Consider the following 26,667-nt stretch of genomic DNA (forward strand, 5'->3'; position numbering starts at 1 on the left):
CCCTGCTACGTGCCCAGGCACGCCGGGGTTAGGACAACATTACGGACTCCACGCCCTAAATCCCGGGCTTCGTCCCGCCCGTGGGGGAGAGCCAAGAGAAAATATGCACCAATCAGAATGCAGAAACGGAAGCCTCTCACCCTCGGAACCAATGAACTGGCAGGTGGGCGGGGAAGAGGGAGCCGGTTCGCTCTTCTGATTTAAACTCCGGGGATGGGCGGTTAACGGCACCCCGAGGGCTGAGACTGCAGTGCGCGTGCGCCGGCTGTGTGTTAGCTAACAGAAGCCTGCGGTGCTGCGCTGGCCGGGCGGCGGGTCTCGGTGAGTCGGTCGGCTCCGGGAGCGTGTGAGGAAGGTGGGCACGGGAGTCTCCGGGCTGCCCTCTCCTGTGGAGCCCATGGTCCTTTCCCCATGGTGGTGCGGTGGTTAAGAACTCGGCTGCTAACCAAGAGGTCGGCAGTTCGAATCCACCAGCCACTCCTTGGAAACGCTATGGGGCAGTTCTGCTCTGTCCTGTAGGGTCGCTGTGAGTCGGAATCGACTCAACGGTAACGGGTTTGGTTTTTTGGTTTAGTTTTCAGTGGCACTGAATTGTTTCCCTCTCCTTGACGCCAAGTTTTCCGACGAGCCCGAAGGCTTCGGAACCTTCACATTTCAGATAAACCCAGATGGTATTGTTTCTTAAGGGGACGCGTAAGCCGTAAGGTGCCGGGCTTGCCGGGAGCCCTGTTCCCGGCCCTGCGGGGCCCGGAGCCCCCGAGGAGGCGCCCGGGGACCCGCGCCGACCGTGGTGCGCGCACAGCCGCCGACAAAACGCCCCAGCCCGGGCCTCGCACGGCTAGGGGGCGCGGGCGTGGTCGGCCGGCTCCTGGGTGCCGCCTTCGAGCCACCTGGTGCCCCCCGGGGAGGAAGGGCGCAGCGCGGGAGACAGGTGCCCTGCAGAAGAACCGAGTTCCCAGGAGGCCCTCACCGTGGCCAGTTGGTGCAGACCGTTGTCGTCTTTGTTGTATTTAAGAGTAGGAGGAAAGTATTCTCACCTTCAAGCCACACCTTTTGTGGATTCCTGGGCAGAGCACGGACAGCTGGTCCGTGCAGGAAGCTACTTCGCTAATGATTTAGGATGGAAAAGCAGGTTGGAGAGCCAAAGAGTCCTACCCCACCGTGAGAATAAACCTTTTTCTCATTGTGAAAATTATGGAATCCCAGTGTTTTTAGAAATAAATCCAAGCAAGATTAAATACGTATACAGAAGAAAGAAAAAGAGTTCCAATCCTTTCAGCCACAGATAACCATCAACTAATAAACATTGTTCACGTTTGGGTTAACTTACTTCAGATATATCCGTTATGGATATGTACACTGTTATACTTGTAAAATATATATGAATTCATATAGGTTTAGACGATAAATTTTATAAAGTGTATTGATTAAGCAAATTGTGCTTTTCAGCGTTAATGTATTGGGAGCGCGTTTCCATGTAAAATGTAGATGTGCTTTATTATTTTCACTGAACACTTGGTATTTCTTGCAGTGGCTGTACTGTACCATATTTTATTTAACTAGTCCCCTACCAAGGGACATTTAGATTGTTTCCACTTTCTTCATGACCATGAAGTAGCATGATAGTGGCCATCTTTGTACACTACATAGTTGCATTCTTGTCCAATGTGTACACTGTGTAACTCCTTAGAATACCTGTAAGTGGATTATGGTTTGGAAATTATGGTACAATTTAAATTCTCATTTATAACACAAAACTGAGCCCTCGAAAGACTGTTGTGATATACCCCAGTCACAGAGTGTAAGGGTGCTTGTTTCTCCACGCTCTGACTACCAAACCAAACGCCTTGCCATCAAGTTGATTCCAACTCAGTTACCCTATAGGACAGAGTAGCACTGCCCCATGGGGTTTCCAAGGAACAGCTGGTGGATTCTAACTGGGTATCTTTTTGGCCCTGGGCTCTTAACCAATAGCCACCAGGGCTCTGTGGTCTGACTAGTGCCGGGTAATGAAAACTCTTACCAATCAATTTAAAAGGGTATCTTGATGTTTTTTCTTTGCATTACTGATGGAATTAAACATCTTTTCCTATGTTTATTAGTCATTTCTTTGATAAATCATGTTTGTCTTTTCCCTGTATTGTTTTCTTACTGTATGTACCTTTAAATAGCTTTCTGAAAGGACTTTACATTTATGACTTTAAACTTGTTGCAAATCTTTCCCCCAGTTTGCTGTCTCTCCAACCTTGATAATGGTGTCTTTTGCCTTTGTGGTAGTTACTGTGTTATTTTAATACCAGGGTCCTAGAAGCTACATGCTTTCCTCTCCAGAGGTAGAAGAATGTGTTATAACTCTGTTATAGAAGAATGTGTTAATAACCTCTCTCCAATGATTAGAATTTTCTAACTACTGACCCAGGCCCCCCTCTATCCCAGTTTAAATTCCTCACCCTCCACCTTCAATAGCCTTTCAGTCTCAAATAGCTAAATCTGGGACATTGAATCACTTACCACTGGGTTTTTTTTTTTTTAAGATTGAAGAGTATCTGCTGTTGGTATTTTATTCAATATTATCTGTATTTATCTATAAAATATAAACTGTTCTAGCTTCTATGTGAAACTTCCCTTTAAAAGAGAAAGGATTATCAGGTCTTTATATTAAAAAGAAAGAACTGTTACCTGGACCTTATTCTGTGTTTATAGTAATAAATAATACAATCTTAGGAAGTAAAATTAGAGAAGTAATGGGAAAAAAATAGAAATACATACAAAATTGTTATCTGGAAAGCTGAAGGGGCAGGACACCTTAAAAAAGGCATTGCATATGATTTAAGACCTAATGAATTTTTAACATGGTTTTGTCTTTATATAGTATTTTGTTCATATAGTTTTTAAAAGTTTATATTTTACTATTTGCAAATGCCTATCTTCATGCATTCAAGAAAATGGCAGTATGCCCTTATTTAAATGCAAAGAAAATGACACAATCACTGTACAGTGTAGTGTAGAATGTTGTTAGGTGCCTTCGAGTCAGTTCCAACTCATAGTGACCCTAGGTACAACAGAACAAAATACTGCTCAGTCCTGCACCATCCTCATAATTGTTGCTATGTTTTAGCCCATCATTGCAGCCACTGGATACGTCCATCTCATCGAGGGTCTTCCTGTTTTTCGCTGACCCTCTCCTTTACCAACCATGATGTCCTTCTGAAGGGAAGTCTTGCCATCCTCGCTTCCAAGGAGCATTCTGGCAGCCCGTGGTATATTCAATATTCTTCGCCAACACCATAATTTATAGCATAGTATTCATGCTATAAAAAAGTCTTTTGGCTTTAGTGTCAAAGATCCAACTAGCCCGGACAGATTCCTATCCCATTTCGGCCCCTACTTTTCTCTGTGTCCGTCTTAGTAGGTAGTTTTGTATTGCATGAACATTTGAAACCAACAGTATGATACATTTTACTTCTTACAAAGCACCACTGCATGTATTATCTTTTAAACTTCACAACCTATTAAAATACCAATTCCTTCCATTTTTCAAATGAAGAAAGCCCTACACTACTTTCTTCTAGTATTTATTTATTCCCTACCATAGGTCAGAGACTACAAGTATTTGGAATTTTTACAAACAATACCTCAGATAACTGAAGTGATTTCACAGTTAAATTGTGGGGGCTTCTTACTTGCTCCACCTATGTTGACTGTCCCGAGTTTTTCTATTAAAAAAAAAAAGTACTAAAACCAATGTCACGAAACTCTTACTCTTCTCATTTCTCGAGACTTCTTAGACCCGTATGTTATTTACAAGTGTGTTGTTTAATTTCTATGTTGATTTCTAGCTATCTTTTCATTATTGATTTCTATTTTAATTCTTTGTGGTGTAAGAGCATACTTTGGATAGTTTCTATTCTTCTAAACTTGTTAAGGTGTGTTTTATGGCCCAGGATCTTGGTGAATGAATCCTTACTCTTAGAGACTTGATAGTAACCTTGAAATGATTTTACTTAGGACCTAAGACACTGATCCTCATTCCTTCTACAGAATCTTCAGGCTTTTAGTTAGTGCTTTCATCCCATTTATCATTTCTTTACAGTTGATTTTTAAAAATAAGAAGTGATTTCTTAAACTCTTCTAGGTCTTTTTTTTTTTAAACTCGAATACAGATGCCAATCAAGGTACACTGAAATAAGATTAGAAATTGAAAAAAATACTTTGGTTTCTCCTTAAATGTTTGTGTGTGGATATTCTATCATGGTCAGCGATTTCAGTGAAAACAAAAGGATCTTTGCATGAAATCGAAGGACAAAGCAATCCTTTTTTTTTTTTAGAACACTCAGGGCATTATGAAATATTGGCAGATCAGGTCTCAGAGTAGAGCATGATTCAGAATCCAGAATATCTGGATTGTACCATGGACTATTTTGCACAAATTCTTAGTTTTTTTGTACCATGATTTCCCCCTTTCTAAAATGGGGTATCTCCTGGCCCGTACTCTGCTGGATATAAAAGCTATGATAATGTACCTCCTTATGCTGCAGTACTACAAGGTCACTTGTCTTGTGCGATTTTGCTTCCTAAACATGGAATGCTTTCAGTGATGTTTCTGCAGTCTACCTAATACTAAGCTTCTGTAGCCCTCCCTCATCCAGTGTCAGTTTACTATTTATATGTGAGCTAGTATTATTTCCTATTGTTCATATGTTAGTTGTACTTTAAATAGCAGCTTGGGGATAGAAACCATATTTGTATACCCTGAAGTTCTGAACATAGGTAGAAACAAACTATTCTTAGTGGCCATCATCATCCATTGTCATGACTAACAACTTCCTACTTGGTCCCACTGCCTTCAGTCTTCCAATTTACATTTTTCTAGAGCAATATTTTTGCTACATAATTCTATTTTGCTTTTAAATTTCTTCAGTTGGTAAATAAACTTTGGCTCTCATACACATATATTATTACAAATGCAGATAATACAGTAGGTAAAAATTAAAATTGTTACTGTGGCAGAAGGTCTCAGTTCATGTACTTTGATATTTATTACTTTTCATTGCCACAAAGGGCGGTCTGTAATTTAAGAGAACTTTGAGCTCTTCTGAAGAAATATTGGTATTTTTAAGTATTATTTCGAGGGTTACTTACAAACTTTGCTTTGAGAACAAGCAAGTCAAAAACCAAATCCACTGCCATCATGACTCCTAGCAAACCTACGGTACAGAGCAGAACTGCCCCACAGGGTTTCCAAGGCTGTGAATCATTACGGAAGCAGACTGCCACATCTTTCTCCCCAGGAGCAGCTGGTGTGTTCAAACCACTGACCTTTTGCTTAGCAGCTGAGCGCTTTAACCACTGTGCCCCCAGGGTTCCCCAGAAACAAGCAAAGCCATCCATTTTCTGATCTCAGTGTGTGGTACCACCAATTACTCATCAAATCTGAAACCTAAGGAATTATCCTGAAATCCTCCATATTTTTGAACTCCACATTCACTCAACCATGAAGTCCTATTGCTTCTGCACCCTTAATCTCAAATTCATTTACTTCTTTGCATTCCCCTTACTAAAAATCAAGTCTGGGCCATCATCTGTTGCCTCACTGCTCTAACAGTGTCCTACTTGGTCCCACTGCCTTTAGTCTTCCAATTATATCATTACAGAGCAATGTTTTTGCTACACAATTCCGTTTGGCTTTTAACTTTCTTCAGGGGCCCCTCAAGATAAAACCTAACCTTTTTAAGGAAAGCCTACAACATGACCCTTATTACTCTTCTAAGCTATGCTCTTGTCAGTCTCCATTCAAGCCAAGACGTATTTACAGCTCCCTGAATGCACGTGCTATAATCTCTAGTCCTTAATACAAACTGCACCCTCTAATGCACCCGTTCTTTATTCCACTTTAACTGGCTCCCACTTGTTCTACAAAACTCAGCTTGGATAGCTCCTCTTTATATGAGCCTTCCCTAAACCACTACACCAGGGGGTTGGGAAACCCCAGCCTGTGGTGTTTTTGTATGGCCCACGAGCTAAGGGTTGTTTTTACATGGGTAAAGAGTTGGTTAAAACTAAGGAGAAAGGATATTCAACAGAGACAACAGGTGGCTCACGAAGCCTATTTACTCTCAGGTCCTGTACAGAAAAGGCGTGCCAACCTCTACGCTATACTTAACATCCTTCGTAAGAAACTGTGCCGTATTCAGTTAGGTCACTTCCAGACAGCAGCATACCCAGCACTGAATCCTATCCTGGAAAATAATTAAGATACTCAGGCAAAGCTCTTTTGAGAATTCAGATGAACAGTGAATATCTCCTTTTCTTTAAAAAAGGACAGCACAACAAATAAGATTTTAATGAATATGCACACATCGCACAGGTTCCCAGGGTGGACATAAATACATCCCCCATTTTTCAACTGCTTTTTGCCTCTTCCTTCTTGTCATCCTTTGGGACAGGGATGGGAGAATGTTGGGACTTTTTCTTGTTAGAAGCAAGAACTTCCTTTATAGGGCCAATGGTTGGTTTGCTTGTTTGTTTTGAAGAGCTGATCATCAGAATTTCTAAGACTTCTTGCAGTAAATGTTTTTTTTGTGTGTACTTTCTTTCTACCCACCTACCACTAGCTGGTTGTTGCCTCTTAGATCCTGGGTCTTCTATATTTAAATGATACTTTCAGTTTCTGTATGAACACAGACTCTTTTTGCTGGTTTCTCCAAAACAGTATTTTCTTCCTCTAATGTGTCATTACAGTCCCTTTTGGCTTTTGTTTCTTCCTCGTGGACTAAATGTGGGTTCTCGATACGTCCCCTACGTACAAAATGCTGGATCCGGGATTCCAATCCTTGGCATTTAGGACGATCCATCAGGGGCTTATATGTGCGTGTTTTCACTCCTTCTACAAAGGCACTGGTCTGCTTTATGACAGAGGGCTTAACATTTCTCCACTCCATCATGCCATCCGTCTCTGGTCCTATAATTACACAATCAAGCATTACATGGATACTTTGTCACAAGAGAATCACCTCCAAACATTATACAAAACCTCCACCCATAGCCCTATATAACTTTTGGTTCTTGTAATTGTGCCCTTGAATGTGCCTGCCATACCTTCCCCACAGGGTACTGCCACCGAGTCCAGTCCTTGCAGCATACTATACAGCATGTGAGTTTTCACAGCATGATTAGCCCACAGTTGTTGGAGGTGGGTAACATTGAATTCTTGAACCTCCCTGTCATAAATCCACTTGATATTTTCAAACTTACAGTCATACAAGACTAGAGGAAATTCTACAGCCATACTAGAGAGAGAGAAGAAAAAACGGATTATGAGAATACATAGCAACCATCCCAGTTTTTTAAAAAAATGGACGGTTAGTTGAACTAAAAAAAAAAAGGGGGGGGGGAACTGCTGATGTCAATCACTGAGTATCTAATAGCTAAGAAAATACAACATCCTCCCTAATCTTAACCAGCTTTATAATAATTAAGGAGAAGAAAAGAAACAATAAGGCAGCAGATCATGGATAAACTGATTAGGCTTAATATATACTGGAGTAAATGTCAATAGTAACCAGTTACCTACAAGTGCTAACCTGGCCTTGTCATACTGCTGTAAAAAGAAAACCAGCTAGTGGTATTTTTCCAAACTGTTAATAGAATCCCAATTTTGTGTAGTATGGAGTAAAAACTAGATTTCACTACTCAGGAATCAATTATTGGTATCTATCTGACTTCAACTTGCTCCCAAAAGAAAAATCTGGTTATACTTCTGTCTGTCCTACCATTTCAGAAACTGGAAATGAGGAGTCAAATGTAGAGTAGGACTGCATGCTACTCAGTAATACAAAATAAGATAGGAACAGTTTGATGCTTCCCTTAAGTTCACCAGAACCTAACAATAATACCTCTTAACATAAATTTAGAGACAGAAAAAGATGTGGAAATGAATGTTCTTATACTTAAGGGGTCTGGTCCGAATGCCTGTTTCCATTACTAATGGGACAGAATGATGAGAGAGGAAAAGTAAAGGATGCCACTCTCCTCCAAATAGCCGTAACCATTTACAAGTTAGATTAAAAGCTTCACGAAGCCAGCTGCTATAAAAGTCTTTTCATGAAGGCAGAATCGGTGACTTGGTTATGTCAGCAGTCACGGGGACAGGGAGGATATGTATATTGTCTTAACGTCAGCCAAGTAAAAAGTAATTCTAAGGGCAATAGCTGTACGGTCTTTCTTTTCTGTTGTTGTTGGTTTTTTTTTGGCGGGGGGGGGGGTGTTAATTTATTTACCTGTATTGAGGTTTCTGGGAATTTTTCTCTATGTTCAGCAGCTCATCGATAATCTCTGGTTTCTCCATACCTTGGCCAATCAGAAAGAGGATAGCCATCATACAGCGGACTTGGTGATAAAGGAATGCCTGGCCCGTCACTTCAAACTGACATAACTGGAAAGATTCTTCCCATCTGTCCTCACCCCGGCTCTGGCCCACTAGCTGCACCTGAGCAGACAGAATAGTCCTCTGAAAATTTATCACTCCATTAGCTACATCCATCTTACACAAGTTCCTGAAATCATGCGTGCCAACATACTTCTGAGCTGCGTAATTCATGATGGCAATATCTAAATCAGCACGAGGGAAAAAATAGCGGTACGTTCGCTCCAGACAGCTGAACCTAGCACTGAAGGCAGGTTCTACAGGGGCCCAGGCCAGTATCCGGATGTCTGGAGGGAGCACCCGATTCAGAATGTGGGTGTAACGGATCTCTTTAGCAGAATCATTGGCTTCATCTTTTAATTGAAAATCCTCTGAATCCTTGTCCTTTGGAAAGTGAGAACGAAGGTCAAGAGATATCACCTGTGGAATCAGGGAAAGATACTCTGTTTTAGAAATACAACTGATGCGAATTCTCAGGACATATACATCTAGAGTGTCTTGGGATTGCCTGCTTTACCTGTCCAAAGGCACTAACTCCTTTGTCTGTTCGCCCACACCGGTGATAATTGGATGTCTGTCTACTTTCTACTAGTCGAGTCTTGGTTAGCGCCTCAAACAGCTTCTCCTCAATGGTATTGTTTGTGTTTTCCTGACTGGCAAAACCCTGGTAGCTCCAGCCCAGATAGGCTATCCTCAGAGCTACATGTCTTCGGCCATGAGCACTAAAATCAAATGCACGCTTAGCTTTCCTACTTCCTGAAGAATCTTCTCTTCTGCTTGTGTCCTTGTTGTTGAGCTGTTCCTTTTTAAGTCTTTGTACCTCCTCCTCCAGTTCTTGCACCCTTTTTACGAGTTTCTCAGTCTGGTTTCTGTCTATGTCATTTTCAGCCATGATATGACAGCCCTAGGAATAAAATCACACAGGTCCACTCTACCTGAAAAGAGAGCACAGGGATTAAATTCAGTGCTGATTCCTCTGATGATGTCAATATCATACCATTATGCTCAAGTAGTACCTAAGATTTAATTTAATGGCCAAAGAATATAGACTTGCATTTACCCAGGGATAGAGCATTAGTTTCATTACTAAGGGCTAATTATCCATTTTGTATAATATTTCAGCTATTACTGTTTTCCATCCCATCTGGCCAATTCACAGGGGGAAGGGAAAGAACGATCACAGATCATTCTGATATCTTTGTTAAGGTTTATTTTACGTAGTCAAATTTGGGGGAAATGTCTATACATTTCATTTCTCTATTTATTAGCTGAGATGATTGAGGGCTGATTTTATTGATATTTTTCCCTAAAACATTTCCTCTTGGTTTCTTATATTTGTTCAATTTTTCTAAATGTGAGATCTCTTTGTATGAAATACATGTCTAATCTGAGGTTCTTTTGCTTTCAGTGTTTCCGATAAAATAAGTGGCTTGGATATTCTATCATTTAATATCCAGTTCTGTTTTAAAGGTGGTGCAACAGAAGCTAACTTAACTGAAGAAACTTATCAATGATTATACTTCACGTTGGAAGTAGAGCCTGGAGACAAAACTGTCCCACTTTAAGTAGTTTTAATGGCAGAAAGAAGGTAATTATTGCTTCAATTGCTTTTCTTTTTAAGCAAAATTTAATGCATGTTCTGATAAAAGATTTCTGTAGCTCTAGCAGTTAGAGGAGACAGTCTGGGTGATGTAGTTTAGATGTCAGTGTTGAAATCCCTGGGGTAGTTCATTAATCTAAGATGAGGACAACTGTATTACCCTTAAAATCAGGATGGTCCCAGGCAGTCTGTGGGTGTGGTTACTCAGGTTACAGAAGGTTACTCCTCATCTGGTGAGATAATATGGTAGCTAAGGCTAGGTACTTCATTAAGTGTTTTGCCCTTTAATTTTCTGTTTAAAAGAAAAAAAGAAGCTATAAAAGTACTAGAAGAAAACATGGAAAAAAATTTTTTCTTACAATCTTAGACTGCAAAAGACATTTCTAAGCAAGACACAAAACCTAGAGACTATAGAAAACCAAAAAATGTGACTACTGAAAAATAAAAATTTCTGCCCAAACCCCTCACCCAAAAAAAACCATAAAGCCAAAAGGTAAATACCGGGAAGAAAAAATTAATGATGATAAAGGGCTAACCTCTTTAACATATAAGTAAAAATATAAGCACTTCATTAATACATAAGTCAGTTTTAATATCAAGAATAAGAAAAAAGTCCAAACACTATAAGTGGTAAATAGGCAAAGAACAACCATCTCACACAAAAAGGAAAAAAAAAGGAAGTTTATAAATATATGAAAAAACGTTCACATTTACTCAAAGCAATGCAAATTTCTGAGAACTATTTTTCACAGAACTGACCGCAAAGATGAGAAAGTCTGATAGTACACCACTTTGTAGAGGACATGGTGCAAATTCTTTAAAGTTCATTTTGGCAAGAGCTGTCAAAACATACTTTTTGACCAACCTGTTCCATTTCTAGAAATAGAACCTAGAGATACTTAACAGTTTAATAGCTACTCATTCTAACACCAGTTTTTAACAACCAAGCCCACTGCCATCAAGTTGATCTGGACTCAGCAACATAAAGACTAAAATGTCATCAATAAGGAACTAGCTGAATAAATTGTGGTGTACCCATACATTGGAATTCTGTGCAATTAAACAAAATGAAGTAAGTCTACATGCGCTGATGTAGCTGGATCACCAATATTATCTTTAAGATTCAGAAGAGTTGCGTAATTTGCTCCTGTGTGGTATTTTTAAAAATGTATGTATGAACACAGAAAATTTCTGGAGAGATTATAACTGCCTTTGAGGAGTCTTAAGAAGCCCTGGTGGTGCAGTGATTAAGTGTTCGGCTGCCCCCAGCCAGTCCACAGGAGAGAGATGTGGCAGTCTGCTCCATAAAGATTTGCAGCCTTGGAAATCCTATGAGGCAGTTCTACTCTGACCTATAGGGTCACTAGGAGTCGGAAATTGACTCGATAGTGATGGGTAACGGGTCTCCATCTTGGCAGGGGAGGAAGAGTCCTTGCTTAAAATTAGCATGTGCATGTATTAGTTTTTCAGTTTAAAAATAGTAGGGGCACAAAGAATAGTGGGCAGTAGACACCTATCCTAGACCCAGTCAGAAATTAGCATGGGGTATTGGCGAGTTGATTTGCTACATATGTAGCACACATATATATGCTGCTGTTGTGATGGTTTTGTAAATTAAATCACTGTTGTGGTTAAGAGCAGGGGTGGCTGGTTCAGTGGCAGAATTCTTGCCTTCCACGCAGGAGACTCGAGTTCAGTTCCTGGCCAGTGTACCTCATATAGCCACCACCTGTCTGTCAGTGGAGCATGCATGGTGCTGTGATGCTGAACAGGTTTTAGTGGAGCATCCAGACTAACACCAGGAAGAAAGGACTGGTGATCTACTTCTGAAAAATCAGCCAATGAAAACCCTGTGGATGACAACAGTCCAATCTCATTGTGCGTGGGATTACCATAAGTCAGGGGCTGATTGGGTGGCAGCTAACAAAAGCATAGTTAAGAGCAAGGACTATGAAATCAGACTGCCTGCGTTAGAATTCCAGCTCTACCACTTAATGGCTGTGTAACCTTGGGAAAGTTATTTAGCCTCTCTGTGCCTCAAGTTACTGATTTGTGAAAAGGAGACAGTAAGAGTACCTACCCCACGGTTGTAAGGATTACATGAATTAATAAATGTCAATCACACAGAGCAATGCCAGGTACAGAAAAGTGCCCTCTAGGCATATGTTACAGAATGTATGTATTATAACCCCTACCATGTAGTCGTTAGCTTTTCTTATGCCAGAACTCACCTGTCCCGTCCTAGGAGCTACTAAAGGTGGCGGCAAGAACTACCAGGCAGTAGAAAGTGGGAGTGCCTGAGAAAAGAGTGGAAATGAAAGCAGGTAATAGATTGCCTAGAGCTGAGTGACTCCCCCTCCTGAGTATTCCTATACTACCCTGTACTAATCTCTGTTGTAGCACTTACAATACTCACCTTAGCTACCCTTTCTCCACTGGCCAGCTATAAACTGACAGTCAAGAAGGGAAGGAGCAATGTATGAGCTGGGAATTTATTATCAGGAAACTGACAGATGTTTTCTCTTACAGAAGGCCCTACAGTGTAAAGGAAGCAATGGGGGAATTCGTGGGACCTGATGGACAAAAATGGGCCAATATGGATCCAGAAGAACGACTGTTAGCAGCTGCTACTGTTTTTACCCAGATCTGTGCAGGGCGGCAGGGTGAGGGAGATGTCAGGAGGGAAGCCCAGTCTACCCAATATGATCCCTACAGTAAAGCTTCAGTAACCCCAGGGAAGCCACCTGCTGCTCTTCCTTTGCAAATGCAGTACCCACACGTGGAAAGTAACATCCCTTCAGAAACAGTCTCAGAGGCCTCCCAGAGACTCCGAAAGCCAGTGATGAAGAGAAAGGTGCTGCGTAGACAGCCGGGTGGGGAAGTGTTAGTGACAGATGAGTCGATTATCAGTGAGTCAGAATCTGGTACGGAAAGTGATATGGATCTCTGGGACTTAAGACAAAGGCTGATGAATATGCAGTTCCAGGAAGACAGGGAATCCCCGGTTGAAATTTCACAAAAATTTAATATACCACATGAATACCAAACACTTACTCAAGAAGATCAGCTCATTTACTGTCTACAAAGAGAAGGATTGGGCCCCCCAGCTTATGAACAAGACCTGATTGTTGCCAGCCGACCCAAGTCCTTTATTCTCCCAAGGCTGGACCAGTTAAGCCGAAACCGGGGCAAGATTGATCGGGTAGCCCGATATTTTGAGTACAAACGAGACTGGGACTCAATGCGCTTACCTGGTGAAGATCATAGGAAGGAATTACGCTGGGGTGTCCGAGAGCAGATGCTTTGTCGAGCAGAACCCCAATCCAAGCCTCAGCATGTATATGTTCCAAACAATTACCTAGTACCAACTGAGAAGAAAAGATCTGCCCTTCGTTGGGGTGTTCGTTGTGACCTTGCAAATGGTATCATGCCCAGGAAGCAGCTCCCCTTCCCTCTTTCTCCTTCTTAAAGTCTTTTTTACCTGTCGTTCCTTTCTCAGGATTGTTTGGGATAACCTGGTTCTTTATATCTCTTCTAAACAGAAACAACTCACTTCACAAATCTATGGAACATACAAAGTAAGGACCTCACCCATCATTGGTCTTCCCTAGCTGTATATCAAGTGGTTAGATGCCATTTAACTTCCAACTCTCAGTTCCAGTGTCTGCAAGAGAAGTCATGCCAGAGAAAGAAAACAGGCCTGGTCTTCTCTATTTTGTCAGATTAGTAAATTGAGTCGGTAAACACCATCTCTGTTCTTTAAACTTTTTTCCTTTGGCCAGTGTGAGCGGCTGGGTTTTGATTAGTGTGTGTTTTTAAGGTTCTGGGTGTTAAGCTTATGCAATAAAGAATTTTGGAAATCTGTGAGCTTGACCTTACTTTTACTAGATACTTCCCAAAGTAAAAGAAGTGAGGATCTAGAACCTGGACTGTCGTTCTGCTTCCATCTGTATTCTCCATCTGTACTCACCACTTCAGAAATGAGGGCCAAAAAGAAGAAACAAAAACACGCCCTTTACACAGACTTGTAGGGAGAGAAGGAGGGCAGCCGTACAGAGAAAGTATCCCCAGCTGCTAAAGGAATACAGTAAATCCAGGCAGATGTGTTAAGTGCTTTTTAATAGACGCCCAATAACAGCACTATATGACATACAGGATTTTAACCCAAGATTTATTTCAGCAATACATTGCCTTTGGTTGTCACTTCTGGAATACCATGCTTTTTGTGATCTGCCACTGAGATTTTCTTAGAAATTATGTCTCTTGAAGGCTATTTCTAGTCTGCGATACAATTTCAAACTACTAACATCTGGAATCAAATGCAGACATAGAATCCAGAATGAATTAAGCCTATTTGGTACAGGCCAAACACTAACTCTGCCCACCTTAACTTGGAACTATCTGTTCTAGATGTTTGTAATTTGATTACGAACATCTAAAATCTGGAAGTTTTCAGTTTTAGCATTTGAAGGCATAAGAGTGACAAGTAGTTTGCGCATTCAAGTAAACACAGCTGTTTAACATAAATGAATCACCCTAATATGGACCATTAAAATATGGACCATTACTATCTGCTAAACTACCCTTTTTTCCCTATTATATATGTAAAGCAACATAATTCATATATTCATCCAGTTCCATTGCTAGGCATTTATCAGTATAAAGGAAGTAATCATTGACTCAGACAAAGATATGTAGGATATGTTCATGGCAAATAAGTGAAAAATGCAAACTAAATGTCCAACAATAGGGCAGCAGTTAAAAAGATATTAAACCCAAAAAAAACCCATTGCCGTGGAGTCAATTCCGACTCCTCGCAACCCTATAGGACAAAGTAGAACTGCCCCATAGGATTCCAAGGCTGTAATCTTCACTGAAACCTACTGCCGCTGAGTCAATTCCGACTCCTCGCAACCCTATGGGACAAAGTAGAACTGCACCATAGAGTCTCCAAGGAGCGCCTGGCGGATTCGAACTGCCGACCTCTTGATTAGCAGCCGTAGCACTTAACCACTATGAGTCGGAATCGACTCGACGGCAATGGGTTTTTTTTTTTTTTAATCTTCACTGAAGCCAACTGCCACATCTTTCTCCTGTGGAATGGCTGGGGAGTTCAAAACACCTTTAGCAGCCAGCAAGTAACCACTGCATCACCAGGGCTAAATAGCTGTCAGCATATTATGGAAATCTAATATTAAAAAATGCAAATTCAGTGAAACAGACTGCAAACTATATGATCTCGGTCATACACACATGCAAAGCACAAGGAAGGATCAAAGTTAACTGGGTAGCAGGGTGTCATGGATTGAATTATGTTCCCCCAAAAATGTGTGTATCAACTTGGTTAGGCCATGATTCCCAGTATTCTGTGGTTGTCCTCCATTTTGTGATTGTAATTTTATGTTAAAAAGAATTAGGGTGGGATTGTAACACTCTTACCAGGTCACATCCCTGATCCAATGTAAAGAGAGTTTCCCTGGGGTGTGGTCTGCACCACCTCTTATCTCTCAAGAGATGAAAGGGAAGCTAGCAGAGAGGGGGATCTCATACCATGAAGAAGGAAGCACCAGGAGCACAACGCGTCCTTTGCACCCGTGGTTCCTGCGCAGAGAAGCTCCTAGTCCAGGGAAGATTGACAAGAAGGACCTTCCTCTAGAACCGACAGAGAGAGAAAGCCTTCCCCTGGAGCTGACACCCTGAATTCGGACTTCTAGCCTACTAGGCTGTGAGGTTGGCTTGTCATATAGCAGATTTGTGGCAAAAACAGGACGTGAGCCCAAATCTCCTGACTCAGTAGTGTTTCTCCAGCACATTGTACTCTTTCTCGGGGTGACATGCAGTGGGTCCCAGGCAGATACCTAACGTACCATCTGGGAAGGGGGCGCCGAATTACCAAAAAAGGGAATTCATGTGTGTAATAAGCAATGCCTGTAAACCAAAACAACCACCGTCAAAGGTTCAATGTATTTTTTTGAAGTTAAAAAAGGGTCTTAATCTCGAAAATATTAGGAACCGGTGAAGTAGTGAAACAGCATTCCTCGTGATAAACTTTATCTTAAAGCAAACGGGGTATTCAAAGGATCAAGGGACACACCCTATGATAACTACCATCGAAAAGCAATCGTGACGTGTAGGACAATCCCCAAAACAATCTGAAAACTGTCGCCATGCCTCCCTCCCATCCCACCTACTATTAGCATCCCGATCTCTACTAGGGTTTAGTTTTATGAGCAAAATTCCAACCGGGGCAGCGATCCAGGGGCCTCTAAACTCCTGTTACAGAATGATAAACTCCTGCTGCGAATTTCTTCCAGGAGACCAACAATGTACCAGACACAGAAAAAAAGAAGTGGTCTTGGTCGAGACCCCCCACTTCCATATGCCAGTGCTTTCCTGAAATGATCGAGGGATGGGGAACCGGGGAAGAAAGGTAACTGTTCAGCTGTTTGTTCATTCCTCTTTGCAGAGCCCCGAAAGTTAAAACGGAAAATACCTTCTGTCGGTCGTCCGCCACGCTGCTTTTCGCGAGACAGGAAGCTGTCGCTCTGCGTCATCGAAGATTGGCCTCATGGGAGTTGTAGTTCTAAAGGGAAGTTCTTTGTGGGAAATGTAGGACTAAGGGCTGCGTGGGGGGGAGTTTGCAGGCTTGCCGCGGAAATCTGCCAGACGTTTTTTACTCCCGACGAGGTAGAATCTGGGGTAGCACAAGAAGAAAAAATAGGAGAAATTTAGTGCTGTGCTAAAACAATAGAAAAGAAACAATTTTTCAAATGTCCGCTATCCTCATACGAAGACAAAGAGACTAAAGATCCTGGCCGAATTTTGTACCTAGTTAAACTTCTTAGAAAGTTGCCATTGACGAACAACAACAGCTACTATTAGAATTAGAGGTAAAGGCCGGAAATGAATACGATAACCTCAAAACAAATGACTGAGGTGCCTGAAAGTGAACGAACAGAGCTGGAGAGTGTTGCCGCTTCAGCACCACGGAGAGATCATGACCGTTGGTTTTTTGTGTGTTTTTGTATTTTTCCCAAGTCCAGAGATGCTGACCCAAATCTCAGAATTCCAGTTAGAAGAAGAGTGAAAAAATCTGGTGCTTCTGCCCAAATGTAGCAGCCATTAGTACAAGGGACCTATCCTCCTGGCTTACGTAGCTGCGGGTAGGAGGTGGAGAAAAGAGCTCTCGGGACTGCTTTGAAATGGAGCCACACCTCAGAGTCAAAATGAAAATAAGCCGATATGTGGGAACATCCCAGAAATCTAGGCACAGAAACAGCAGTTATAATTTGAATAAGATTCCCTTCCACACAGTTCGCACTCGCATTCAACTGTCAGGTCAAACTCACCCATTTTGTTCCTCCGCTTTCTTATGCAATTCTCTGGTCTTTCTTACATTCTGCAAAGCAGAGGCGGAAATTCCCGGGGAGACGCAAGCACCAGAGCCTGCAGCGGGGTGGTGGCCACAGCCTCCGGACAGGAGAACTGTTTAAGTAGTGGGGTGGTAAAAAAAAAAAAAAAAAAAAAAAAAAACACCAAACCTGTCGCCGTGGATTTCCACTCCTAACGACCCTATAGGACAGCGTAGAACTGCCCCCACAGCGTTTCCAAGCATGTGATCTTTATGGAAGCGGACTGTCACACCTTTCTCTGGCCGAGAGGCTGGTGGGTTTCAACCTCCGACCTTCAGGTTAGCAGCCTAGCGCCTTAACCACTGCACCACCAGGGCTGGGGCGGGTAGGGACACAAATGCGCACACATCGCTGCGGCTTAGAGTTTCCAAGCTGGGCGAAAGTTCACCCAGATAGCGCCCCGGTCCACGGTCTAACACCTGCAGCGAAGCTGGCCCCCTCCCCCGGCCTCACCCTCCCCGGCCCTTCCCTCTCCCCCTCCCTCCTCCGGCCCGCCTGCGCACCAAGCTCCGCACTTGCGCATTGCGCCCGCGGGTGGTCGCGTGGACTTGAGCCTGCCTCCTGAGAGAGCCCATTGGCCACTGGGTGTGGCCGGACCCTTCCTCGCGCCTGTGGTGGGAGCACGTGCTGGGGGCTGGAGCAGCGATCACCGCTATGGCGTCGTTACTTTGGGGAGGCGACGCAGGGGCTGCGGAGAGCGAGAGGCTGAACGGCCACGTAACCGCCACCGAGCTGGGGAGGGAGATGGGGCGGGGTCCGGAACAGGGACTTCCCCCTTAGGGGGGAATCTGCTGGAGAAGGGAGGGAGAGCCCGGCTAGCGTTTGGAGTGGGACGTCAAATGGTGGACGGCAGGTGTGGGGAGGGTTTAGGGGAGGAACACGGGAAAGGAGACCCCTAGAGAGACAAGACCTTTGGTTTGAAGGGTCAGAACGAAGACACAAGCACCTGGAAGCCAAGGGAGGGAGAACAGCTAGTGGCCGCAACAGGGCCCCTAATTTTCTGCACTCCCATATTGGCAGTTAAACCTCGGGTATCTTCCATCCTGTATCTGCCAACGTGCTTTCCTACCTACCATCCTGTTTCATGCCTGTGACCAAGTATTGCCCCTATTTGGACTAAACCCGTTGCAACAAAGTTGATTCTGACTCATAAGGACTAGAGACCTAATGAAACTTACTATACAGGGGCAGTAGAAAGTCTCCTCCAATTTTAGCATAATTCACGCAAGAGACCTAATCCTGAAAGAAATCCATTAATACCTAAAATTGCAAAGGGAACAAAGTCCTCAGGTGGTCTTCCCATATCCCTTTTAGCTGCTGTTAGGGGTGCACTGGGCTGCTTGATGGCTTGCTTCCTAATACTAGTTGAAATTTGTGTCTTTGAATAGTTTTCAAACCACATCCACCCCCGGAAGAACCTTAGGGATATTAAGAGTGCTACAGTCCCCAAAGGAGGTGAGTGCTGTTAGGGTAAAGCAGATTGACCGGTTCTCAATGAACTAAAAAAATATTTTTTTCATCTTGTCCCTGCCAGCTGAAATACCGTTAGCTCTGTGAATGCCCACCACCCTCTACCACCTTCCCGATCTTTTTACCCACTAGGTGACCCTTTTTCCACCAGATGATTCTTCTGTCCCTGCACATTGCAGAGTCTGGAAGAAAAACTGGGATGACGTACTTTTCGCATCTGCTCAGCATTATTTTTGTTTCTCTTCCATCCTTTTAGATGGCTCTATTAATAACACAGATGAAGATGATGAAGAAGATGTAGGTAGGAGATCAATTCATTTGCATGTATCAACTAGCATTCTGTCAATCACTTTCACAGTGTGAGTGGATACTACAATCTCAAGTGGAAAAGAACTGTCTCTGCTTCTATTTTCTTTATAAATAGTGAATACCAGAAGAAATACTAAATTAGGAGTGGGTCACAGTTCCCTAGAGGAAGTTGAAATGGAGTATGCAGGAGTGAGTTAAGAATTTTCAGCTGGCAAGGAAGAATCGGTCTCGTGGAGATGGATGTAGGCTTGCTGGAGGTTAGAGGTTATGTGTAGCAGCAGAGCAAAAGAAAGGATCCGCTGTCATGGAAGAAGAAATTCTCAGTGCTATATCATTCTTTCTAGAACCTTCTTTAAAAAAAAAAAAAGAAGAGGGACAACTTACTAGGTGTCATTCAAGAGGCATTATTTCTCCCCTGCAATACTTACTTTTCCTATTTTTTTCTTTTCCAGTGGATTTAGCAGCCAGCTCACTTTTGAACAAGTTAATCAGGCAGTCCTTAGTAGAATCCAGTCATCGAGTTGAAGTCTTACAAAAGGATCCCAGCTCTCCACTCTACTCAGTAAAAACATTTGAAGAGCTGCGGCTGTGAGTATTTTTTTTTTACCTTTTAATGTAGGAAAATGTTGGAAAACATCACAGAACAAACTAACCTGTTAATGATAAAAAACAATGTGGATCTCCTTTGTGTTCTAATATTTAGTATTAAGATGAAATGTGTATATTTTGCATGCAATTAAAATACAACTCTAAGAAGATCACTAGGATACCTGCATTGCCCAGCCAATTGGGAACATTTTTGATGGTAAAATATTTTAACCTTGCTGTGCTTAAGGGGGATAGTTAAGCCAGGTACAGCTAGATTGCTACTCTCCATCCTAGAATCCAGATTCAGGGCCAGTGACGGCTCAAACATCCTCCCTTACCCCTTTGGATAAGTTACAAGCCTACACATTCCTAATTACGTTTTGTTTCAGATGATGTTAAAATGGGTACCTTTCCCAAATGGGTTTGCATTTCCTAGGGACATATCAGTTGGCATTAAGGAAACGTATTTTAACAGAATGGGAAAGTTACTGATGCTGACTTACGTAGAAAGTAAAAATTCAAAATCCCAATGTCCTGACATTTTCTAATCGGTAGGAGATGCCTACCTATGATGAAAGATCGGCTGCTGGTAATCAACCAATTAAGTGATCTCTGTGCACATGATTGGGGCATGGAAGTGTTCCTACCCACTTGTCTTTATCCTCTCTCTAACATCTATCATGAGGCCTCAGGAAAAATACATTTAAAAATGGCGGGTCAGAATGCTAAGGTAATATTGTGTCTTCTGTAGAGCTGATACGAGAGAGAGGATTTCAAAATCACCAAAATAAAGCTCTGTCTTCCCTGAAAATTGCAGGTAAAGACATCACTGTTTTTCCTTCAAAAGAATTAATAAATCGCACTTAGCTTTCTGCTTGTGGTGAAAATATAACTCTCTTGGCAACCTGATACACTTGTTTCATCAGATGAACTTCTTTTTGCTTTGTGTGACAGGAGGTTAAACTGGGCTCTTATCATTGTCTTTAGCTTAGGCTAATAGTATAGTTTATCATTTTAATGGTCCAACTCTACAGGCATACTTGTATATGTTTGAAGCTTGAGATGTGAATGATAACTTTTTTTTAGATTGTAATCAGAGTTTCGTTATATACGTTCCAAAACAAAACAGAAGTAAAACCAAACAAACTAAAAAACAGCTGTCATCCATTTGACTCTGATTCACGGCAATCCCAGGTGTGTCAGAGTAGAACTGTGCCCCATAGAGGTTGGTTTGTTTTTATTGTGCTTTAAGCGAAAGTTTACAAATCAAGTCAGTCTCTCATACAAAAACTGACACCTTTCTCTGTTCCTAGCTGCTCTCCCCCTAATAAGAAACATACTCCTCCTCTCCACCCTGTATTCCCAGTAACCATTCAACCAGCTTCTGTCCCCCTCTACCTTCTCATCTTGCCTCCAGACAGGAGCTGCCCACATAGTCTCATGTGTCTACTTGAGCCAAGAAGCTCACTCCTTACCAGTCTCATTTTATGTCTAGTAATCCAGCCCAATCCCTGTCTGAAGAGTTGGCTTCGGGAATGGTTCCAGTCTTGGGCTAACAGAGGGTCTGGGGGCCATGACCTTTGGGGTCCCTCTAGTCTTATTCAGACCGTTAAGTCTGGTCTTTTTATGAGAATTTGAGGTCTGCATTCCACTGTTCTCCTGCTCCATCAGGGATTCACTGTTGTGTTCCCTTTCAGGGCAGTCATTGGTGGTAGCCGGCACCATCTAGTTCTTCTAGTCTCAGGCTGATGTAGTCTCTGGTTTATGCGGCCCTTTCTGTTTCTTGGGGTCATCTTTACCTTTCGTCTTTGGTGTTCTTCACTCTCCTTTGCTTCAGGTGAGTTGAGACCAATTGATGCATCTTAGATGGCCGCTTGCTAGCATCGAAGACCACAGACACCACTCACCAAAGTGGGATGCAGAAAGTTTTCTTAATACATTTTGTTATGCCAGTTGACCTAGATGTACCCTGAAACCATGGTCCCCATGGCCTGCTACTCTGGCCTTTGAAGTGTTTAGTCGTATTCAGGAAACGTCTTTGCTTTTGGTTTAGCCCAGTTGTGCTGACTTCTCCTGTATCATGTGTTGTCTTTCCCTTCACTTAAAATAGTTCTTGTCTACTAGGAATGATAAATTTTTAAATATCACTTTTAAAGCCCACTTGCAAAGAAGCTTAATTTAGAAATGTACCTTCCAGGTGTTTATTTCTCAGGCTATTGAGCAGTCATAGGCTTTAAATGTTTGATTTTTTTTTTTTTTTTTGACAGAAAGGAAGAGTTACGAAAAGGAATCTATGCGATGGGATTTAACAGACCATCCAAAATCCAAGAGATGGCTCTCCCTATGATGCTGGCACATCCGTGAGTTTCCAGGGTAGTGGTATTCCAATTTGGTTGTTTTCAGTCTTTTCTTTTCAATTTGTGCCTAGGCTCTTGTGTTCATTTTATGCCCAGTGGTCTGCTCTTTTCTACAGACCCCAGAACCTCATAGCACAGAGCCAGTCTGGAACAGGAAAGACAGCTGCCTTTGTCTTGGCAATGCTAAGCAGGGTCAATGCCTTGGAATTGTTCCCACAGGTAAGGAAAGACTGAGGGAAGGTGGGAATGAATAGGCATTATTTCATAAAATCACAGAGCATTGGGCAGCAGTGCAGGACAGTGATTGACAGCACGAATTCTGGAGTCCAGCGGATTCCAATTCCAGCTTCTCCACGTACTAGCTGAATGTTTTAGGCAAGTTGGTAAACCTGAGTCTCAGTTTCCTCATCTGCAGACTAGAGCCAGCACTCACAAAGACATGGATCATAGTTGTTCTCTTCACCCTTAAATCCCAACACCTGGCCTGTAGAAACGACTCAGTAAGCATTGAGTGATTGAATAAGTGAATGCCTCATAGGGTTGTTGTGAGGATTAAATGAAATAATGTGTATAAAGTTTTTAGCATTGCGGTTGGCATAAGGTAAACATTCAGTGATGATACCTACATAGCTGTAGGACTATCAATCATCTAGTCCACCCAGCTCAGTTAGCAGAGGCAGAAACTGAAGCTTAGAGAGGAAAGTATCTTACCCTTCCTAAGGTCACACAGTCAGAGGGGCTTTGCAAGACTGGAACTGAGCTGGCTGTTCTAATCCAGTTTCCACGCGTGTAAAGCATCTCGTAATCGCTCCCCTTTCTCCAAACTGCCCTCATCCTCTCATTTGACAAGCTGAGTGCCTGCTATGCTGTAAGTGTTGTGGGAAATACAAGGATTCTCTCCAGAAGCTTGCAAGCTGGTCAGCAAGATAAACTACAGATGCAGATGACTAATGCTAGGCATATGAAATCTCGTGCATTTTAGACAAGTTCGATGAAGTTTATACTTAAAGTTTAATGTTCTCAAGAAAAATTCTTCAGCAGAAGCTGTGCTTGAACAAATGTTGAGAAATGTGTATAGGAACTATTTTCAGCACTTGGGCTTTTTGTTCCCCTTTCTACCACAGACCCCTAACTGAGGCACATAAGTGGATTAAGTATCACCGGCTTCTTCCACCATCTTCAAGGTGGACATAACAAAGACAGAGTTTGGGGGAATATTCTGGTACAGGTGTACAGAATGGATCGGATCCACGGAGTTCTGGAAGTAGACTTTCAGTGGCAGGCAAGAGTAGTGAGGATAGCGCTCAAGCTGGAATTTGTCCTGCAGTCCTTCTTACTGCCTCCTAGCCTCCCTTATATCCCATCCCCCCCCCACCCCAGCCCCAAAAAGGGTAACCGGTAACTCGTGTTTCCATATGTCCCTTTAGAGAAGAATATAAAAGGCAATTATTTCTCTATCCTTCAGCCCTTTCCTGCCCCCAGACTCAGCATTCACCTCAGTTCTATCAACTGTTAAATTTTTCAATTTAAAATATTTTTATTCCACCTCAATCTCCAGTTTTGTTTCTGGGCCTCGCCCTGTCCAAATTTAATTGTAGTTCAGATTTGAAAGATGGCTGGTTATGAACCTTTCTCCTGCCCTTTCCTCCTACTCACAGTGCCTCTGCCTGGCTCCCACTTACGAACTGGCTCTGCAAACTGGCCGTGTGGTTGAGCGGATGGGAAAATTCTGTGTGGATGTTCAAGTGATGTATGCCATTCGAGGGAATCGAAGTATGTACCAGCAAGCCAGGCCTGGTTTCTTTTTTAAATCCTGGCATCGCCCTTAAGAAGCGTGTCATGTTGTATAACATCTCTAAAATGGGGGGATAAAAGCGCTTGTATGATAGAGTTGCTGTTAAAATTAAATGCAATGGCACAGAGAAAGCCTGATGCACAAGGCGCAGAGTCAAGACCCAGCAAAGGCTCTGCACGTCATTTCCACATCCTGCACGAGGATGCTTTGAGGCAGCCTTTTCTGGGAGATTCAGCTGTTTTGTACAGCATAACTTTTATGTTTTAATTTTCTCACTAAAATATTACATGCTTATAGTGGAAAAAGGAATTTAAAACACAGAATATTGGAGGGTAAAAGTGAAAAGTATTCTTCATTGCCCTCCAAAAACTTATTCCCAAAGAAAACTATAGCCCTGTTATTATAGTCCTGTTAAACAGACCTTTGTTGTTTGCTTTTTTTTTTTAGCTTATACAAACACATGAATGCACATAAATATACTTGTTTTCTTTGGGAGAGTTATAAAAATGAGAGCACTTTTTCAAACAATTCAAAAACATGCATGTTTTGGACGTCTTTCTATGTAATTCTATATGGCCCCACCTCATTCTTTTGAATAGCTGCATGATATTCCATAACGTATTTAATGTGGTTGGTTTTTTAGCCTGTAGATGGACATTTCGGCTGTGTTTTTCATCTGGCGAAGGTTTGCAGGCTCTTCACAGCTGGGCCAGTATTTCTGTAGGGCAGTGGAACTCCTGCAGTGTGGCTTCTTAAATGACCTTGGCGTCCAATCAAATATGCAACACTTTTTATTATCATTACCATAAATCCAGAAACTCAGGACTTAATCCTAAAACTCTGCAAAATCAAAAACCACAATGACCCGCAGGCTTTGCGTTGGAAAATCCTTATGAACTGTACTGTCGCAGAAGAGTTCTGTGTTGTGCTGCCCTGAATTGTAGACTGTCGGAGTGAAACTGTTTGCATCTGAAGGGGCACTTACAAAGCTTCTCTCCCCAGTTCCCAGGGGCACTGACGTCACCAAGCAGATTATAATCGGCACTCCTGGGACCGTCCTAGATTGGTGTTTTAAGCGAAAATTAATCGATTTGACTAAGATCCGTGTGTTTGTTCTGGATGAAGCAGACGTGATGATTGACACCCAGGGATTCTCAGATCAAAGCATTCGTATTCAGAGGTAATCTTCAAACTCGTTCTTCCTTCCTGAACCTTCTGTCCTAGTTCCTTATTTGTCTGTGGCTCTGAATCATCTTTAGTGCCTACACTGCCACCTCTGAGACTGCTTGGTGTTCTCGCTGTTTTCACCAGCCCAAGGGGCCTCCAGAGTCCTCGGATTTTCCAGCTGCTTCAGTTTGCAGTCTCGTCTGACTGCTTTACTTCTGCAGTACAGGCTTACAGACGGAATCCAGTCGTGAGCTCTGTGGCAGATTCGCCAGTCCTCTTTTATATTTCTAGAAAAATTCTCAAGAGAACCTAGTAGAACCTGCTGGGGATACTGTGAGGGTACAGTGGGTACTCTGTAGAGAGCAGAGAACGTAGTACCTGGGATCAGGAAACTGGGATTCTAATTCTGACTTCGTCTCTACTTCGTTAAATAAGACATAAAGTTTTCTCAGGCCTCTCTATCAGAGTCACCTGTGGGGCTTAAAGTTACACACACCAGGCCCAATCTCAGAGCCCTGGTAGCACAGTGGTTAAGCATTCAGCTGCTAACCAAAAGATCGGCTGTTTGAACCCACCATCCACTCCTTGGAAACCCAATGAGGCAGTTATACTCTGTCCTGTAAGGTTGCTAAGAGTCAGAATTGACTCGAGAGCAATGGGTTTGGTTTTTGGGTAGGCCCAGTCTCAGACCTGCTGAATCAGAATTTCTGGGAGTGGGGTTCAAGAATCTGTCATTTATTTTTAAATAAAGTATCATACATGGTTCAGTGTTGTATTACAGATAGCTCGGTGTTAAGTTCATATAGTATTGAAAGACTTATAATGAAAAACAGTAATCCCCTGCCCCAGCCCCTGGAGAATACGCCTCCCGTCTATCTGTAAATAGAGTGTTTCTTGAAATGTGAATGCATAGTGATTGCCTTCTGACTCCTTAGGAGAGAATGGGGATTTGGTTCTCTTTTTTTTTTTAATTTTTTTTCTACCACCCCACTCTCCCTTTCCTGTCCACTTGGCTTATCATAGTATTATGGTTACATTAACAGTCAGCATTGTGGAAGAAGAGGCCTGGCAATCTGCTTCTGTTAAGATTACAGCCAAGAAGACCCCGTGGAGCTCAGTTCTACTCTGTAATACATGGGGTCGCCATGAATCAGAATCAGCTTGATGGCAACTGACAACAACAGCGTCATTGATACCATTATGACAGTATAGCTGTTGCTCACTGCTGGGCCAAGCGGTGTATTATGTTTATGATTTTCTTATATAACTTTTTATCCCTAGACTTAATAATTGCCTGTTTTTTCACTTGGTTAGTGTCCTGTGTAAGTATCTGTCCTAGTCTCGCAGTGCAGCTGTAACAGAAAAACCACAAGTGGGTAGCTTTAATGAACAGAAACTTATTTTGTCACAGTTTAGGAGGCGAGAAGTTTGAATTCAGGGAGCCGCCTCTAGGGGAAGGCCCTCTGCCTTCTCTCAAGGAAAATCTTTGGCTCAGCTACTCTGGCATTCTTGGCATTCCTTGGAGATCTCCACGTGGCATCTGT

The 26,667-nt window shown here is 42.5% G+C and overlaps 3 protein-coding genes across 10 annotated transcripts in view; 2 read left to right on the top strand and 1 right to left on the bottom strand.

The window, feature by feature from the left end:
- The first annotated feature begins 238 nt into the window (after positions 1 to 238).
- Positions 239 to 13,494, top strand: HYLS1 (HYLS1 centriolar and ciliogenesis associated). The gene is made up of 3 exons (XM_049857072.1): positions 239 to 321; positions 9,896 to 10,013; positions 12,555 to 13,494. Exons 2-3 carry the CDS (start codon positions 10,000 to 10,002, stop codon positions 13,492 to 13,494), a joined length of 954 nt encoding a protein of 317 aa, XP_049713029.1. The 5' UTR covers positions 239 to 321; positions 9,896 to 9,999.
- Positions 5,100 to 16,624, bottom strand: PUS3 (pseudouridine synthase 3). Of its 8 annotated transcripts, none has more exons than XM_049857069.1 (7): positions 15,576 to 16,586; positions 12,257 to 12,322; positions 10,186 to 10,317; positions 8,943 to 9,360; positions 8,280 to 8,845; positions 7,099 to 7,289; positions 5,101 to 6,961 (listed from the first exon to the last, which is right to left on the bottom strand). In XM_049857069.1, exons 4-7 carry the CDS (start codon positions 9,315 to 9,317, stop codon positions 6,651 to 6,653), a joined length of 1,443 nt encoding a protein of 480 aa, XP_049713026.1. In that variant the 5' UTR covers positions 9,318 to 9,360; positions 10,186 to 10,317; positions 12,257 to 12,322; positions 15,576 to 16,586; the 3' UTR covers positions 5,101 to 6,650. The 8 variants fall into 8 exon arrangements, with proteins under 8 accessions (XP_049713024.1, XP_049713028.1, XP_049713026.1 ...); XM_049857064.1 differs by lacking the exon at positions 15,576 to 16,586 and adding an exon at positions 13,277 to 13,363; XM_049857066.1 differs by lacking the exon at positions 15,576 to 16,586 and adding an exon at positions 12,770 to 12,853.
- A 1,467-nt stretch (positions 16,625 to 18,091) lies between these two features.
- DDX25 (DEAD-box helicase 25) overlaps positions 18,092 to 26,667 on the top strand; it is a 32,674-nt gene continuing 24,098 nt past the window's right edge. Inside the window, exons 1-8 of the mRNA XM_049856831.1 lie at positions 18,092 to 18,154; positions 18,826 to 18,892; positions 19,164 to 19,208; positions 19,669 to 19,804; positions 22,072 to 22,164; positions 22,278 to 22,380; positions 23,820 to 23,934; positions 24,959 to 25,136. Coding sequence (XP_049712788.1) covers positions 18,092 to 18,154; positions 18,826 to 18,892; positions 19,164 to 19,208; positions 19,669 to 19,804; positions 22,072 to 22,164; positions 22,278 to 22,380; positions 23,820 to 23,934; positions 24,959 to 25,136 — 800 coding nt within the window. The remainder of the gene's footprint in view (positions 18,155 to 18,825; positions 18,893 to 19,163; positions 19,209 to 19,668; positions 19,805 to 22,071; positions 22,165 to 22,277; positions 22,381 to 23,819; positions 23,935 to 24,958; positions 25,137 to 26,667) is intronic.

The sequence above is a fragment of the Elephas maximus genome, chromosome 17 (genome assembly GCF_024166365.1).
Source record: "Elephas maximus indicus isolate mEleMax1 chromosome 17, mEleMax1 primary haplotype, whole genome shotgun sequence".
Lineage (NCBI taxonomy): Eukaryota > Metazoa > Chordata > Mammalia > Proboscidea > Elephantidae > Elephas > Elephas maximus.

Excerpts from the sequence above, each read along its gene's own strand:
- PUS3 (XM_049857071.1), bottom strand. The coding sequence starts at position 9,317 with ATGGCTGAAAATGACATAGACAGAAACCAGACTGAGAAACTCGTAAAA. Across the intron at positions 8,846-8,942 it reads GAGTTAGTGCCTTTGGACAG|GTGATATCTCTTGACCTTCG; the intron begins GTAAAGCAGGCA and ends CTGATTCCACAG. Across the intron at positions 7,290-8,279 it reads TCCCAGAAACCTCAATACAG|TATGGCTGTAGAATTTCCTC; the intron begins GTAAATAAATTA and ends CTCTCTCTCTAG.